The following is a 19,522-nucleotide window of genomic DNA, read 5'->3' on the forward strand; positions in this document are numbered from 1 at the left end:
CAAATTAATAATTAAAGATTTAAAAATACAACACCAGTGGGTTTCAGCCATGCTGCTTCTAATGTTAAACAAGAAAGGCTGTCTGCTTTAACAGGTCATCTTCAACCACTCTAAGGAATTCTTAGGTATGTGAGCAACTGATGTGAGATTCAGTCCATGCTGGTAAAACACACAGAAGTTTGCCTACTTTAGTTATTTCTGCTTTTATGTGTTAACACAGAAAACAAAAATTAAGCTTAACTAAACAATGTCAGCTTCAAAATGTGTCAGTTTTAGAAATTAAATATGTTTGTAGTCAGCCATAATTTTCAGAAAACATTGCTCATTCCAGAATCGAAAGAGATATTCTCTATAATCCATAAAATGATTATTGCTATATTATGTTTCCAGACAGAATGCATGAAATGCTTGATTGTTGGTATCATTTTTTAACAGATAAGACAAATTTGTGAAGTACCTTTTTTGTATTTTTTCAAGTGGTGCCAAGTAATTTGAATGTCAGGTAATTAAGTATGTTTTAATTTGAAATAGAATTCTATGAGAGCTACAGTGGAAACACATGAGTCCAGGTCTCTTCCGCCAATAGAAGTTATGGTTGCATTAGGAAAAGAAGATCTCACTATTAAGGTAATTATTGTAAAAAAACCTTAAAAATAATGGTTATTTTGATACATTGTGAAATGTAAATTTCAGTTAACTGAATAATGACTGATTTTTTTTTTTTTTTTGTGCAACAGAGAAGCAGTGCCATAATTTTAAGTAATAGCCAACATTGCTGATCTCCCCCCAGAAATGAATTTAAACAAATAGAACTTATGCTTCAAATAGGGTGACCAGATGTTCAGTGTCCAGATGTTCCTGGGATAGCTCTGTGTATTATGCCACATTTAGCTGTTCAGACCTCCCCAAAAAAATCCTTATTTGTATCTTAAACAGATAAGATCTCATTAGATGTGTTAACATTATGTAGCTTTTGTACAGGAAACAGTATTAGTCCATATTATCACTGTACCTACTAACAAGTTTTTTAGCCATGTATTTGCCAAAGATTACTTTGAAAGATGCACCTGTCAGATAGAGGGTAACCAATCTGACACATCTAGTTAAGAAAGAACATGTTTAAATTTTAACCACCTGTCAATGACATTGTTGACTGATTTTAATATGAAATTGTAGAGGTTTTAGATAGTGTTGTGTATTATGTGAGGTCTGCATGCTTTTTTATTGTTGTGAACATTAACTTAAAATGTATTAATAACATGTTATACTAAGGTTTCCCAACTTGAAATTCACCAAAAAAAAAAACATGTTAGGGGATTGTGACAATACTACAGGAATCATAAGATTGTGATGGAAATAATAATGTTAATTTTTAAAATATGTGCAAGTTTGAAATTAAAATATATTAAAACAGTCAAATGTAGTATGTTACCCTGACCTTGAATGCAATACATGATTGATTGTCGAATGTAATGTGATGGAACGTTGGTACATTTTACGCAATTATGCCTTGTTAGCTTCATTTAAGATTACAGCTTGAAAAATCATTGAAGCATTTTCTTCTGTAAAATCGCATATTCAGATGGACTTTTTCAAAAAGTTAAGCAATACACTAAGAAATTTGAATAACCTTAAATAATCTAACATAGCATTAGGTCCTTTTTTAGTGAGATCTTTATAGGCATATAGCCCAGTGCATGATTATGCAAACATAACAAAGAGGCGCGAGTGGCCAATGATATAGTGTGTATGTTAGACAAAATTGATTAAGTGAAGCAGAATGTGCTGTGTAAAGGGAATAAAATGGAGTAAAGGACAACCATTCTTAAAAGATGAGGTTGCAGCAGATGTGGCGATCTCTCTAGAAGATCTTTCACCATGGAAAAGTGAACATAACAAGAAGACAAAAGGTGATCATCCTGTATCTTCAAGTTCTCTTCCAAGCAGAACATCTGTATCAGAGTGGTGTTCCTAAAATGTGCTGTCCAAGCTCATCTACAGAAGTACAAACATGCAAAGTTGAGGATAGGAAGCACACCGTTTAGCTTTAGAAGCTGAGTATATCCATCCATCCATCCATCCATCAATTTTCCAACCCGCTGAATCCGAACATAGGGTCACGGGGGTCTGCTGGAGCCAATCCCAGCCAACACAGGGCACAAGGCAGGGAACCAATCCTGGGCAGGGTGCCAACCCACCGCAGGACACACACAAACACACCCACACACCAAGCACACACTAGGGCCAATTTAGAATCACCAATCCACCTAACCTGCATATCTTTGGACTGTGGGAGGAAACCGGAGCGCCCGGAGAAAACCCACACAGACACGGGGAGAACATACAAACTCCACGCAGGGAGGACCCGGGAAGTGAACCCGGGTCTTCTAACTGCGAGGCAGCAGCGCTACCACTGCGCCACTGTGCCGCCCGAAGCTGAGTAAAGCAAATGATAAAATAGATCAAACTTACTTCCCCTTTGTACTCAAAAGATGTTCAGCACTGCTGTCAACTCTGACCTGGCTGAAACCATTAGGATCCTGATACACCTACCTTTAGCATGGATATGTCTTACCAGAAGTATTCTTCATGGAAAAACTACAACCAAAAAGCTATTCCTGTGAGGTGGAATTAAAGCCATATGACACATCTATGCACAAAAACACAAGGACTAGGGTGCAGAAAAGTGGCAGCAGGTGCTGTAGACCGATAATGTAAAATTAGAAGTTTTTGGTTCAAACAATGCATTTAATCTCCTGAAAGAACAGAGAAGTGTACATGCAGTTTAACACTGAAGAATTTTGGAGTGTTTGGGGGCTGCTTTTCCAGCAGTGGAGTTGGTGTGTTGATCAAAATCAATGACCCCTTTTTTTTTTTTTTTTACAGTACAGGCAGATTCTTATCCATCATACAGTACATTAGAGAGGTGTCTGATGGGTCTCATCTTCATTCTGCAGCATGACAATGACCCCAGCACACAGCCAAAATCATAGAAAACTATCTACAGTAAAAAAGAGGATTAGGGAATCCTGCAGCACCCTGCTGGCTCAGTATGAATGTGAAAACAGCATGACTCAACGAAAAGTTTATGAATGGGTAGAAAGTTTTAAAGCGGGAAGAACGTGTAACCAATGAAGCTTTATCTTGTCCATCAATATCTTGCACACAAGCCCACATCGACATGGTGATTGCCTTCATCAGAGAAGAATGACGGATTACATTGTCTGCTGTTGCTGAACATTTGGATATCAGCTACATGTGCCATAGTGCATGATAACTTGGGGTACTGTAAAGTTTGCGCAAGATGGGTAACCAAACAGCTTACTGATCTGCATAAGCCAAGATCCTTTGGTGAATTTCAGCATGTGCCCAAAGAAATCTCACTATGGTGCATTGTTCAACAAATGTGCGATCATGCAATGGACAATCCATGTTAATTTTACTTTGGCTTCAACTAGGCTAACTGCAAAGTGCTGCACTGTGAGTGGTCGAACTACCCATAAGTAGTTGCAAACATGTTGTATTGCATCAGCTCCTATCCTTTGCAGTTACTAAGTACTTTTCAAATTGCTTTTACTTTTTGATTTATCCTTGTAATTTTTAAAATACATCAATAGATAAAACATAGTACTCAACCGTTGCTGCTCATCACCGTTTTTAATATTAGATTGACTACCAGAACATTACTAAGCTTGAGTTTGTTTTCGCAGGGTAGCGAGAAATCAAAACAAGGAGATAGAGTTCCGAATATAAGTAGGAGAGCTGTTTGGTGTGTTTAGACAGTGAACAAATGTGCCAGCTGGGTAGAGAGGTGGCTGAACCTGTAGGATATTAGTGGCATTATGGTGTTTTTCCCAGCTTGTATTTTGTGTTTTCCCCTTGATAATCCCATATTTGTAACTGTTCTGATAATTAGTTTTGATAAAGTTTCAACTTTTGGCCCTTTTTTTTTTATAATGCTTTGGGCTAGGGTGATCACTGAACATCTCCCTAATAACTGTTGGATATTCCAGGATGCTATTCACATATTTCTTTGGTGATAAAATATTTAGAAGGATGGTGTTAGTTCAAGAATTTGCAAAGTTACTAATTTTTGTTTTGAAAGAGGTTGTGGCATCATAGGTGATCCGTAACATATATTGTAGATATTAAGAAAATCTTTATTTTAGCATTATTACATTATCTAATAACTGTTCGTAATTGTGCTTTCTTCAGATGTCAGATATGGGAGGAGGAGTTCCTCTACGGAAGATTGACCGGCTTTTCAGCTATATGTACACAACAGCACCAAGCCCTGTGATGGACAACTCACGAAATGCACCCTTGGTAACTAAGCAAAGTGGAGAGTCATTATACATAAAATACATACATCTTGTTTTTAGATGATTCACATCAGAAAAATTTTTCAATTTGTTTTTCAGAGAAGACTGATGATATATTAGTGGATTTTGTAGAGGTTTTAAGAATCAATTATAAAGTATATGTGTGTAGGGTTTGTTTCTTAATGTAAATTACTAATACACCAATCTGCAAATAGTACTTCTCCATATACTGAAAACTTTGATAAATATTAATAAACCAATTATTAAAAGTATCTTACTTTCTTTTTAAATTGTTATGCCTACATATTAATATGTTTCCAACAGTTACAAAAGGTGCATTTAAATCTCCCTTTCATTTTTTTAAAGATATCCACCTAAATAAAAGAGCAGGTATCTGTGTGTCTGTCCAGTTGCTATTTCTTTGTTATATGCTATTTGTTACGAGAATTATAAAAGCTCGGCTTATATTTGTGATGTAAACCATGTGTTGGAATGACAATGCAGTGCATTTTATTACAAAAAATGTTTGTGATACACCATTTGTTGGAATGAAAAATACAGTGCATTTTATTACTTTGAATATTTGTGATGTGTCATCTGTTGGAATGACAATGCAATGCATTTTATTACTGCATGCATTACAAAATACATTCCAATAGATGGCACACTGCATACTTTAACACTGCAGTTCATTGATTACTTAGATTTTAACCCATCTTAAACAGGAGGCACACCTACTTGGAATATAATTTAAACCCTCTGTAATGTCTGCAGCAGAGGTAAAAGGCTAAATACTGTTCAGTGTATGCACAAGTCTTAGTGGGGTACTGCCAGTAGTTGACTAGCATTTACATTTTATTTGGAATTCATGCTGCAGTAAGCAAATATCTAGCAGGTCACCAAAGCTGTTATTTTATGACTGTACTGCTTGCTAATGCTGATGTCAAATAATGTGACTTCACGTCTTTAGGGCTGTAAGACTTGCTGAATGCAGTTGCAAATCTTGTTGCTATACCGTATACGTTTACATGACTGAAAACTGCTGGGCATGTCAAATTTCACCAAAATACTTGTGTTCTTTATTCCTCATCACTGCATTTATTATGCATTATACTTCTGGATGGCCATTCATTGGTTTTCAGCTCTCATGCACACAGAGCCTGTCCCTGTGACTAATACCATGTCCTATAATGCACTGTATACTGTATCCTGTACTTCAAAGCTAGTCTTCTCTACTACTTTGGAGAAATTACAGTCCACTCATCTTTGCAGAACTGCTTTAGTTCATAAACATTATTAGGCTTTCAGGTGCTTATTTCAGGACCTTCTACCGCATGTCTTTAAGGTTTATGTCTAGACTTATGATTAAATCAGTCCAGAATTTAAATTAGGCTACATTTCAGCCATTCTGATGTGGAAAATGCCTGGTTACTTTAATTATGGCAAGTCATCCAGTTTCTGGGGCATCAAAACATTTCTAAACCATTGCACTGCCAGCAGTAATTCAAAACATTCCTAGTATGTCTCATCTGTCCATAAAACATCGTACTAAAAAGCTTGGAAATCATCCAGGTGCTTCAGGATAATGAGAAATTAACATTTATATTGTAATTGGTTATCAGTGGTTTCCACCATTCATCCCACAATGAAGCCCACTTTCTGAGGCAAGAAAAGCCTGAAGGTCTCAATATTTTTTTTGACTTCTTTGTGACTTTTTCAATGATTTTACATTGCACCCTTGGAGTAATTTTGATAAGCCAACCATTCCTAGAAGGTTTCACTACTTTTCCAAGCATCATTCCACTTGAAGATTATGGCTGGCATTATGGCCTGGTGGAGTCTCAGTGCTTAGAAATGGCTTTATAGCCCTTTCCATACTGATAACAGTACATTTTGTTTTCTGATTTTGTCTGTAGTTTCTTTTGTTCATGGCATATTGTGGTTGCTGAGTCGTTGGGCTGGCAACTTGATTCTGCTGGCAAGGGTTATGTAAATTGAGTAGGGCTGGATTTAATTGTGTTAATCCAGGTAACTGATTTAACTAGGATGTGATAAGTTTTTCATACAGAGCCAGTTGACTTTGGATATATTTGCTCATTTAATAAATTAATTAATTTGAAATTGTTGTTTGTTCACTCAGGCATCCTTTATCTAATACTAGATTCTGTTAGAAGACCTACAAACATTCAGCATCAAAATGTTGAAATATTAATAAAAAATCAGGAAGGGAGTAATTCTTTTGTCATTGTACTCTAGGTATAAAAATGATATGTTTGTTTTAGTTGGTCTAATGAAATCATTAAACATTTATTTCCAGCCCTTCCAAATCTCTGAGCTGAAGTAGAGTACTGTTGGTCTATAAAATCCGTATTAATCCTTGTTTTATTTTATATTACACTGCTTTATTTAATGTGCAAATCCACTGGGAAAAATATGCAGTTGAAACTTTAGAAAATAGTAGTTACAAAATGACATAGTATTTTATCCTTTCATTTGGTATATTGTTTCAATTTGGGTATAATTTAGGTTTATGAGATGTATTAAATCTATATAAAAATACATTTTAGCATTTAGTACAGCAATATTAGTTTTGTTTGTTGACAGCTTTTTTAAACTTTTGTTTTAGGCAGGATTTGGTTATGGTCTTCCAATTTCTCGTCTGTATGCCAGATACTTTCAAGGGGATTTGCAGCTTTATTCTATGGAAGGATATGGAACATCAGCGGTTATTTATTTAAAGGTAATTCTGTGGTTATTAGAGTTTTATTAGAGAAATCAATGAAAGATTTCTTCACAATATCATTTTTTAAAATACCACCACATTTAATGTAATTCTTTAGTAAGAAGTTTCACTCAGTTAACATTTTATTAATTTACACTAACAAATAATTTCACGTGTCCTTTCCTTTGATGGTATCTTAAGAATGTTATCAAAAAGCATTTTAGATTAAATTTGACACTTGGAGATTGCAACTGTCAGCTATTTTGCTAATCAACTAGTTGGCCAATTCTAATTTTGTTTAATCATTTAACCAGGGGCTTTACAAATGCAACATTTTTACCAAAGTGAAGCATTTTATTCACAAATAAAAACGTTTTATTCCTTGCACAATGCACTCCCTTGTAACAATAGTACGAATATTCTCTAAAATTGCATACAACAAAAAAGTGTTTTGTAAAAAAGTATTGTTACTAACTGTAAAGTCTACACTTTGAAAGATGTTGTTGACGTCAAGGGGTACAAAGCTGAAACTATTGCTAAATGTCAACAAACATTTCCTAGAATGTGTTGTTTCATTTTATGTACTAGATGACAACAAATTCCATAAGGTGGATTGGGATCACTGTCGCTATGTAATACTCTAAAAACAAAGTTTTCAATATTGTTGATGACATAGACTCTGTATTGTTGGATGAGGATTTCATAGTGCAGACAAAACATAAGAAAGTGACACTGAAAGTGCTTCAAGGTCATCTCCCAAGTTAAATAAAAAAGGAATCAACATTACTACGATTTTTCTTTTGAAGTGTTCACGGTCGGGTTCCTGTACCAAGTGAGCTCATTTTTACAGATCTTGTAAGACTCCTTTTTTTTTCCTGATGTGATATTGAAATGGCTCAACAGTTGTGAGTTCTCGGGTTTTCAATCCTCTATCTTATTTGCATTCTTCATCTCCACCGTAACTCAAAATGTCAATAGTGTTTCTCTTGGTCATTGAAGTGATAAACCTAATGCATAACAAGGCAGTTAATCAAAATGAAATTGTCTCTCATCTGTCTTCATTATTATTTTTTGATACTGAGCACGGTTAACTTTTTTCCCTTTTAGTTTTTTTTTCTTTAAAGTTAAACAGAATATTACCAGATATTCTACAATTTTTTGGAATGTAATAATATATACTATACCTCATAAGGGTTTATAATAAAATTGCCTATTGTAATGATATACACCACATACTGTACTTTAAGAACAGTGGCTCCATTTTTACTGTACTTTTACCACAATGCATTTTATTGTACAGTAAATCTTTTACCAACACATTCTATATACAGTTAAACCTTGGATTGCGAGTAACTTGGTCTGCGAGTGTTTTGCAAGACGAGCTAAAATTTTTAATAAATTTTAAATTGATAAACGAGCAAGGTCTTGCAATACGAGTAGTTCGTATACGCTTTGTCCACCGAGCGTCACGTGGGGATTGTGGGTAATCGTCTCCCTTGCTCGGTCTCAGTCAACATGCCTCACTCGTATAGTCAACATTCGTATGAGTGTATACTGTTTACTATAGCATGGTGACCCATGTGTGTGTGTTGTAACGTGCGAGTCCCTGTCATGCACCCCAAAACACGAGGCTGAGTCTCAGTACTTTAGCAAAACCAGCTTTATTCAGCGTGAAACAGGAACAGCACGGTTATTTATTGTAGCAGTATCTGCCTCTCTCCTATACAGAGACACAGCAATCAGGCAGGGTCGTGACCAGGTTAGTGGCTAAGTAATGCTGTGCTCTTGCCTTTATAATGTTCCTTGCATCACCCATCGACGTCAGGTGCTTATAGCATGACCGCGATCTTTTCTGATTCACTTTTACGGTGAACTGCTACAGTGCTGGGAGCCTGCGGTTGCTTCGGGACGCTCTTCCGCATGTCTTCCTGTTGGGGGGTGGGGGGATCCCAAAAGAGTTTAGAAACCTTACAGTGCGTAAAGCATTTTTTTAAGTTTGTGTCCAAGTGTAGTGACTCTTCAGCCAAAAGCAACTGTCATTGGAGAGGTTCCTTGTTAAAGTTGCAAAAAAAAAAAAAGAATCCATTGAGCCAACAGATAGCAGGGATTCCATTAGTTAGAGTGAAAGTAGTTATACACAATAACCCTCCTCTTCCTCCTCTTCTCTCTTGTCTCTCACAGCAGCCATGATTCTTTTCAAAGGTAAAGTGCAGATTAATTTGTTTTACGTATTTTTACTTTATATTTTGTGTTAATCATTTTTATATATATATGTATATTTTAGCTCTTTCAGGAGTACTAGGGTGTTGTACCGTGTTAGCCATTATGAATGTAGTGAAAAGTCAAGCAAAATGACACCTTTTATTGGCTAACTAAAAAGATTACAATATGCAAACTTTCAAGGCAACTCAGGCCCCTTCTTCAGGCAAGATGTAATACAGAAACTGGAGTTCCCTGTGTTTATATACACACTAGGACAAAAAACAACATTGGTAAATCTTTAAGTGAGAAATCTTAAATGTAAAAAATTAACCGACTCCTTCAGGCTTGGGTTCATTTAACAAGAGAGAAAAACAATGTATGATCAAGATCTTTGGATAAGATAACTGTCCAACAAAGTCTTTTAAAGTTTGTAATGAGTTTTTCAATACAATGTGGATCTGTAGACAGGTTGTCTGTGTCAGTCTGAGAGATGCACACAATCCTCATATCTGGCCATAAAACTCTTGTCTCTATTCAAACTATGTTGCAATGTGTTAAATTTTAGCATGAGTTTAACTTACCATTCTTTTCTCTCTTGCTGTGTTCTGAAGTTGCCCATAAGCACTGCGACTTTAAAGTCCCTCTCACAGTGTCCATGGCTGTTGAAGTGGGCCACTACAGGAACATCTGTGTTGCCACATTTAATGTGGAACCTGTGTAATTTCATTCTGTGGCGGAGTGTTTGTCCAGTTTCTCCCACATATAGTGCAGTGTCAGGGCATTTCATGCAGAGAATTAGGTAGACTACATTAGATGATCTGCAGGAAAATGATCCCTTTATGTGGTGTTCTAGTCAGCAGTGTGGTATAACTATACGGTCTGTATTATAAATGTGGGCACACGTTTTACGTCTTTTCTGTAGGCAGGGAGATGTGTCATTTTCTGTTGGTTCACTTAGGGAGCTTCGGACAATTATTTGCTGAAGGTTTGGTGGTTGTCTTGTCTGTATGCCAGGAGGGGAGGTTCAGGAAATACATTTTTCAGTGTTTGGTCATTGTTTAGCATTTGCTGAAATTCTTTTATAAGTTTTCGAAGTGCTTCAAGATGTGGGTTGTAGGTGACAACAAGCGGGATGCAGTTCTTATTGTCTTTGTTTTTATATTCCAGAAGGTTGTCTCTGGGTAAGGCAGTAGCTCTTCTTATTTGAGTGTCTGTTGTTTTGGGGGTACAGTAATCCCTCCTCCATCACAGGGGTTGTGTTCCAGAACCCCCCGCGAAAGGTGAAAATCCGCGAAGTAGAAACCATATGTTTATATGGTTATTTTTATATTGTCATGCTTGGGTCACAGATTTGCACAGAAACACAGGAAGTTGTAGAGAGACAGGAACTTTATTCAAACACTGCAAACAAACATTTGTCTCTTTTTCAAAAGTTTAAACTGTGCTCCATGACAAGACAGAGATGACAGTTCCGTCTCACAATTAAAAGAATGCAAACATATCTTCCTCTTCAAAGGAGTGCGCGTCAGGAGCAGAGAATGTCAGAAAGAAAGAGAAAAGCAAACAAATCAATAGGGCTGTTTGGCTGTTAAGTATGCGAAGCACCATGGCACAAAGCTGTTGAAGGCGGCAGCTCACACCCCCTCCATCAGGAGCAGAGAAAGAGAGAGAGAGAGGGAGACAGAGAAAAACAAACAATCAAAAATCAATACATGCCCTTCGAGCTTTTAAGTATACGAAGCACCGTGCAGCATGTCGCTTCACAAAGCAGCTGCACAGAAGGGATCAACGTGAAGATAATCTTTCAGCATTTTTAGACAAGCGTCCGTATCGTCTAGGTGTGCGAACAGCCCCCCTGCTCAATCCCCCTACGTCAGAATCAGAGAATGTCAGCGCAAGAGAGAGAGAGAGAAAAGTAAGTTGGGTAGCTTCTCAGCCATCTGCCAATAGCGTCCCTTGTATGAAATCAACTGGGCAAACCAACTGAGGAAGCATGTACCAGAAATTAAAAGATCCATTGTCCGCAGAAATCCGCGAACCAGCAAAAAATCTGCGATATATATTTAAATATGCTTACATATAAAATCCGCAATAGAGTGAAGCCGCGAAAGGCGAAGCGCGATATAGCAAGGGATTACTGTATAACCTTGTCTGATGAAATATTGACTGAGCTCCTGCATTTGTTTATTCCGGTCTGTCAGGTCTGAGCAAATACGATTGTACCGTATTGCTTGGCTGAAAATAATGGAGCGCCTTATATGCTTGGGGTGGAAGCTATCACTTCTTAGGTAGGTCCATCTGTCTGTTGGTTTGTGAAAAACAGAAGGGTGTTGTCTTTCAGTTGAACAGTGGTGTCAAGAAAGCTGACTTCTGTTTTTGAGTAATTCAGCTTCAGCTTTATGTTGGAGTGAAATTCTCAGATGCTTCTAAGCCAGCTGAGAGATACAGTTCCTGTAGCATGTTCTGTGTCTGCTTCTGGGTCTTCACAAAGTGGGTTATGTCTCATACACACACTGGGAGAGGCTTGTAAGATAAATTTCAACTGCATAGCCACACTACTTCAGTTGACCCCTCTTCAATAGATTTACCTTGGGGCCCACCAGTATTTCTGAGCTCCTCAACCTGTTGGAGAGTGACCCCAGCAACTCAAAACTTTTTTCACCTTTAATGCGCGCTGTCTTATTCTTTTAGGATATATCTAGGTCCTGTGACCAGAGCAATGGATTGATATGCATAATGACTTGTAAACTAAAAACTTAGTCTGAGGTCTTAGCTCCCTCTTTAACAAAACAGACTGGTACAGCAAGACAGACCTATGTTCTTTTATGCATTTCCTTTGTTTGTATAGAACGTACTGTATATCAACTGTACAAAGAAACAGATGCGACAGAGACGTTTACAGGTTTCTAAATTTTATTGATTTTGTAAGGTTTTTATTTTTGTGGTCCACTTTGGGAATTTGAGCATGATTATCATGTCATAGTCTGCTAATCCATGCTGTCATACACAGCCTTGGGTGAGTGAGGGCTAAACTATGTTGTTGCAGTTCAAGGCTTTTATTGCTAATGTAGTCAAAAGCTTGTAACAGTTCCCTGGACAGTGTCATGAGCTTGTTACACTGTGACAGTCAAACATGAGAAAGAAGGTCTTTATCTGCCTGCTTACTAGCTATGTACTAAACCTTTTAAGATGATGTCTGATGCCATCTGGAGTTTTGTGTTATTGCTCTAGGTTTGAGCTGAGGGCTTTGCCACTTGGTTTTTGATTTGCTGTATGGTGTTAACCTCTTCAGTGTACTATTAAAGTTTTTGTCCTCTGTTGCATCATAGGGAAAAATATTGTTTTTCCTGGCCAAAGGTTTAGATGCTGAAATTCCCTCTTTGAAGTAATACTGCTTCTCAGTGTTTCCAGTCTGAGTTTAAACTTGCAGGAATAAATTGTAAAGCTAGTTGAAGGTGTTCATCTCCAACTCTGTATGGGGAGTAACTTCCAGGCCCAAAGAAAATGCTTCCTTTCTTCAAGAGAATGAGTCAGCTTCCTCTCTAAAGAGAATGGTAATCAACTTCTGTAAAAAGCCAGATTTCCCCCTGGGAACAAATAAAGTTTTGTCTGTCTTTCAGTCTGCCAGCCAGCTCCAAAGAAGCTGGAAGAAATGTCTGCACCTAGGTTTAAAGGAAGGTGTGGCTTCTGGTAAATTGATCATGCCCTGTTTCAGTTACAGATCCAATATCTGCTTATGGGTGCCTTATTTTGTCCATCAGAATCAGCCATAGTATATCTGGTGGTTAGAAGCTAAAAACAAATGTTCTTTTGTGTCCTGTTTCATTTGAAAGAGCTCATCCTCGATTAACAGCTTTGTCATGAAGTGAAGTAGAGAGCTAGCCAAAAGTTTGTGTGCAGGTTAGCCCTTATTTTTAGTGCCATCTTAGTAATGCAGGTGGTGGTGTGATCAGCTGATTTTGGGATTTTCTTCCAAGTCTACTGCTCTCTTGTGTACCACAGAAGGCCACAAAAGGGGCAATACCTACTTTGTCCTACATACTCTAGAATAGGGGTGTCAAACACCAGGCCTGGTAGGCCACAGTGGCTGCAGGTTTTCATTCTAGCCCTTTTCCTAATCAGTGACCAGTTTTCACTGCTAATTAATTTCTTTTCCCTTCATTTAATATCCCTGTTTATATGTATTCAGCCCTCTGAATTGCTTTGTTTCTTCATTTAATGACAGCCAAACAGAAATGAGACGTGAAATGAGCCAACAGATGACCAGCTAAATTGGGATTTTTTCTAAGAACACTGTCAAAATGTTTTAGTGAGCTGAGAGATCAATCTTACTGAGACCTTCACTTTTCTTTATTTTCAGATATTGTGTGATGGGCACAGATGAGCTGGTCATGTGGTGGCGTGTTTTGTGTCTCATTATTGTTTGGCTGCTGATAACGGAAAAAGAAACAACTAAGGGGCCTGAGTCAAGCTAATTAAAACTAACGCAAAAGAAGTTAATTAGCAGCAAAAACTGGTCACTAATTAAGAAGATGGTTAGAATGAAAATCTGCAGCCCTCCAGGACCGGAGATTGACATCCGTGCTCTAGAAGAATCCCACAAGACTTATTTGAAAATGACCCATATATGATTTCATTTTTATGGGATTTAAATTAAGTAATTTAATATTGCTTTCATGCCCAGCCCTAGTTGTAAATGAGTCGGCCTGGGACCAAAAGGTAAAATTAGACAATTATACCCTCATTAAAACTGTTTCTAAGCAGTTTTAGTCTGGCTTTTTTGCCCTATTTTAGTATTTACCACTGAATTTTGAACTAAGCAAAGGTATAAAACTTCACAAAACTGTATATTAAGTGATTTGATAAGATGATTACCATAGTAATATTTACACTTTATTAGATACATTTTTGATGCTGTCCTTACACTAAACTACAGGCAGCTAGCATTGAATATGGTCACAACGGATTACTGTAGTTGTAAATTTTGAACATATTTGTTAATGATGAGGATCAAAATAACCTGCTGATCAACTGCATGATTTTATATGTTTTTCTTTAGGCCTTGTCATCAGAATCTATTGAGAGACTACCTGTGTTCAACAAGTCTGTATGGAGGCACTATCGAACAAGTATAGAAGCAGACGACTGGTGCATACCAAGCAGTGAGCCAAAAAACCTGGGAAAATATAATGTTGATGTATGAGTGCTACAGCAGCAAGATAAAGAGCAATCTGCTTTTGTGGACCACCACTTAGCCTGTATAGCGGCAGGTCACCAAAAAGTCAAATGGAGTCCAGTTTCAGATTAACAAGAGTAAGATGTGTATGCAAAGAAGGAGATTCAAGAAGGTTGGGTACACATTGCTTCTGTTCACTGGTGCCATGAGCCAATTACAAGACAAAAGACGCAGCTAAAGAAGTGTTATATATTTGAGTATGTTTCACTGTTAGCTGGTAACAGTTCTGGAAAAGTAAAGGTTGTTTAGTGGAATGCCAGTGGAAACAGCATAAACTAACAAAGTTAAATTCATATTATGCAAGCATTCTTTTTAATCTGACTCAAGTTACAGATACCACTCAATTTCCATTACAGATTTCATTACAGTTTGATTGTAATTTGTATAATTATTGTTCCATAGGCTATAGCCACACATTTTTGTCAATAGCAAGATCATGAGCTTCTAGCTAAATGTATTGTTTTACTCTAATTTATAAAATACTACTTCATTATATTAAACGGGAATATGGGCTTGCCTGTGTTGCTTAAAAGTGTTAGGGTAATATTAATCAGTGAAATTTGAGATAAGCATCATAGTGTGTTTTTTTTCGTGGTAAAATGTGATTTACCAGTTACAGTGTTGGTGAGAGCATTCAAGTAAAAAATAATTAGGACAAATTCCACATCTTTTGTACTGTACCACAAATACCGAGATAAGTCATATTTGATCGTTGTAACAAACAAGTAAAAAACAAAGACGTTAAAGTCACTGTTGTCTACCAAATTAGAAGAACAAATTATATATATAAATATATATAGTGTAACTGCCTTTAGACTAAAAGACTGAAAGATAACAATGTAACACAGTGGAATAATATTTTGAAAGGAGATCACAATGGAGATGCATATCTTGACTTGTCTCTGCTTTTCTTATTCCTAAACTAGATCAGTTCATTAAAAGGGATCAAAAATAATGGTACTGTGTTTCCCTACATCCATAATAATTGTACCACACACCAAAGACATTTAATGTATTATTAATTTCCAGAAATTACTCTCTGCCAGTCCTAATGACAAAGATATAAACCACAAAGCATAATCATATAAGCTAATGTTGATTTCTGCATACCGCCTTAGGTAGGTGAGTGCCTTGCTAAAATAATTAGAAAATATCTTGGTATCATATTACAGGTTTTTGTTTGTCAGTGGGTCGGTGCCACGTGTATGATACAGTATATAAGCTTGATATTATCTTTATTATTTAAAACTGACAAAGTCAGTTCATGAAACATTTTTATAATATGCCTCAGATAATATGTGTTAATATTTCCTTCATTGGTGGATATTGTCAGTGTTTAATGCCAAATAAACTGTGCTACAATAATGACATGTAGACAAACCTGCCATTGCTCTACAAAGTATTTTACCAATCAGTCCTCTGTGAAGCCATATTTCATAATAGAACAAAATTATAATTTTGTGTAATTTCTAAAGAAGTAACTATATTGTGTTTATAGTAATACTAATCATGGTTATGTTGGATTACCCATCATGGTTTTGTAATGTATAATATTTACAATATAAAAGAAAGTAAACAGAATAAAATAGGAATTCTGTTTCATCCACAGTCTTGTCTGTTTCTCATTATACTGTTTATAAACTGAAATAAAACAATTACTAATTGTACCTTTGATTTATTGTAGGGTCATTAGCCAGGCAGAGTGGCTTGAAGCTCTGAATTGCTCAGTACTCGGGTCAGAACATAAAACTTCAAAGGAGTGTACATTGCATGGTCAGCCCACATACTGTAGGCAGAAAATAATCACATTTAAAAGAATTAGTCATATTTTTTTCATATATTTAAATGTGCTATATAAATAAAAATAATTATTATCACTATTATTATTATTATGTTGTAAGGAGTACACTCCTATGCATTTTTTTCACAAAGTAATTAAATGTCATTATTTATCACTTTCAGCACAAAATAAAGAATGTATTTTATGTTACATACATTTTTGCTCCTGCTGCTTTTTTACATTTCAGTTTAAAACAATTGGCAAATAGCATTAAGAATACCTCTGAAAAGAACATTGCCTTCTACCTTTGATAGTAAAATGTAAGTTGCACTGCTAAAAATTGAACTTTGCTGTCCTTTCTGTAGTCTTTCATTTTAGAAATCATGCTTATTCTTGGATTTGTTTCTAACAATATAATGTATTTAGGTGGTAAGGCAAAAAACAACAGAATGAGAATAATATATATATATATATATATATATATATATATATATATATATATATATATATATATGGTTGAAATAGTTTACTGTCAAATAATGCAAAGAGTGCACGACATGTGTTTCGCCCTAATTATGGGCTCATCAGACATACACACTCACTGCACCCCCTCTCAGGGATCGAACCTCGGACATCAGCGCTAGAGACGAAGCCTATAACATTGCGCCACGGCGTCTGGTTCGTTCATTTGACAGCATTCATGTCATTCGTAGTCTGATTCACAATCTGATTGTATGGGTGGTTACCTACCAGGTAACACTTGTGGTTTTTCAGCAAGTCGGCTAACATCCGCCACGGTGCCCTACGATATATATATATAGGTAAAATTCCATTACAACAAACTGCCAGGGACCTAAAAATATTTAATTTTAATGAGATTCTGTATTTGTTGCTATAGTGCTTTCTTTAACTTACGTCCAGGTGTTTGCAATCATTTCAATAGCTTCTTTCACGTTAAAGTATCTATCTATCTATCTATCTAATTTTAATCTTCTCCTGTCTACAGGTTATGCTAACGAGAATGTTTTCTCAGCATTTCCTTGTGATAATACTAAATTTCATGGTGCGAATGATGCCCAAACCCAATGGATGAAGCACTGCTGTGCAACTGGGTGGGAGGAATTCAACGCAAACATTATCTAAATATGGAAGCATGTTGTGGGCAGCACAGTTTTCAATCAGAAGCCGAATCATTCTTTTCTTCTTCTTCATATTGTGAGGTTTCTGAACTCTTTTTGGGATCCCCCCCACTCCCCACCCAATGGGAATGTCATGCTGAAGTGCATCCCGAAGTGCAATTGTCTGTGGAAGATTGTTTGTCCGTTGCTGGGGCTGGGCAACAGCAGGCTCACAGCGGTGCAGTGAGGTGCCACAGAAGTGAATCCTAAAAGATCAGGGTTGCACTATAAATCCCTGTCATGCACCCCAAGACACGAGGCTGAGTCTTAGTACTTTAGCAAAACCAGCTTTATTCATCTTAAAACAGGAACAGCACGGTTATTTATTGTAGCGGGATCTGTCACTCTCCTGTACACAGACACAACAGTCAGACAGGGTTGTGATGAGGTTAGTGGCCAAGTAATACAGTTCCCTGCATTTATAATGTTCCATGCATCACCCATCGAGATCTTTTCTATTTGCTTCAGTGAAGAGCCGCATCAGAGCTGTGAGCCTGCTGTTGCCCCGGCAACAGATAAACAGTCTTCCACAGACGTGGTGATCACACTTCAGGACGCTCTTTGTCATGTCGTCCAGTTGGGGAAGGTCCCAAGAGAGTTTAGAAACCTCACATTTTCTTGAATGAGTGCCTATTAATAGGATTGTTACTTGAACGAGTATCACTGAACCACATAAAAGCTGCTTTTTCGGTGTCTTCAAATGCAGCAGTTCGAATACTTTTGCAACCCGAGATATTTCTTCTTTTTTTGCTCGACCTTTCAAGAAAGTTGACCGTGTCGATGGTGAAATTCCAAATTCACTGGCTATGTCTTTTTTCTTTTTGCTGCAATTGAGAGCTGCAAAAATTTAAAGTTTTTTTTTTCTAATATGAACTGTTATCGTTTTTCATGTCTGCCGTTTCTATAGGAGGGTGACAATGACCTATATTCCAATGGATGTTTTTCAAATGTTGATGGGCAATAAGCAAAATGTATCACTGAAAACCACCAAAAACAGCAAAAAAAAAAGTGTTTCTGTTTGGGGATCGTTGTGCACAACTGAGCTGCGACCACAGAACTAACTGATCTGTGGATGATTCATTCAGGCATTTCAAGGTCACTTCGTTGTAATGAACGTATCTGCTGAATGTACTTCGCAGTAACAAGATTTCTATAGACTCATGTCAAATGAGGAAACTGTCAGGACCATAAAAATACTTTGTTGTAATGAAAATTTCGTTGTAACGGAATTTTACCTGTATATACATATATATATATACATATATTTATACATACACAGTGGTACCTCTGGTCATGACTGTAATTCGTTCCAAAACTCTGGACGCAACCCGAATGTAATTTCCCCATAAGACTGTATGTAAATACAATTAATCCGTTCCAGACCGTACGAACTGTATGTAAATATATATTTTTTAAGTACAAAAATAGTTAATTTTACCATAGAATGCACAGTATAATAGTAAACTAAATGTAAAAACATTGAATAACATTGAGAAAACCTTGAACAACAGAGAAGACTAACATTGTAAGAGTTTGTGTTAGACCCTTACGAACCACTCACTGTAAACACTTTTTTTTATGAGTTTTAAGCACAGGGAAAAAAAAGAAATGCCACTTCTCTTGCAAAATTTTTCAAACCATCCTCTGCTGGCTTCAAATTCCACACCTTCGCCACTCGAAGAAGGATTTTTTTGCAGCAAATCGCCATGAATCTTCCTGGCTTTCTCGCATATGATTGGCTCGCTTACGCTATCCTCTGCGAGCTGCTTCCAGCACGTGAGGCCTCTGCTTGGTTAACATTATAACTCCTTTTGCAAAATCAGCTGCTTTGTTATGCCCTGTATACACAAAGAAAAGAAAATGGGAAACGGAGAATGGGAAATCATTGGCGTGTATGAACGCGCATAGGGAAACTTGCCTCCAGTGTTTTTGTTCGCCTCCAGAGTGTGTGGTTGTGAACTTTTTGATCGTAACCCGATTTGTACATGTTCGGAAACGTTTGTGACCAGAGGGTTTACTGTATATATATATATTATTTTAATTAAGCAGAATATTTTCAGGCTCACGTTTTAAAGTCCATTC

The 19,522-nt window shown here is 36.8% G+C and overlaps 1 protein-coding gene across 1 annotated transcript in view; it reads left to right on the top strand.

Moving 5' to 3' along the window:
- The window catches only part of pdk4 (pyruvate dehydrogenase kinase, isozyme 4), a 77,159-nt gene extending 60,866 nt beyond the window's left edge, over positions 1 to 16,293 (top strand). Inside the window, exons 8-11 of the mRNA XM_028817061.2 lie at positions 532 to 627; positions 4,216 to 4,326; positions 6,949 to 7,062; positions 14,306 to 16,293. Of these exons, the coding sequence (XP_028672894.1) occupies positions 532 to 627; positions 4,216 to 4,326; positions 6,949 to 7,062; positions 14,306 to 14,449 (465 nt within the window). The 3' untranslated portion in view covers positions 14,450 to 16,293. The remainder of the gene's footprint in view (positions 1 to 531; positions 628 to 4,215; positions 4,327 to 6,948; positions 7,063 to 14,305) is intronic.
- Positions 16,294 to 19,522: the final 3,229 nt, after the last annotated feature.

The sequence above is a fragment of the Erpetoichthys calabaricus genome, chromosome 13 (genome assembly GCF_900747795.2).
Source record: "Erpetoichthys calabaricus chromosome 13, fErpCal1.3, whole genome shotgun sequence".
Classification (NCBI taxonomy): domain Eukaryota; kingdom Metazoa; phylum Chordata; class Cladistia; order Polypteriformes; family Polypteridae; genus Erpetoichthys; species Erpetoichthys calabaricus.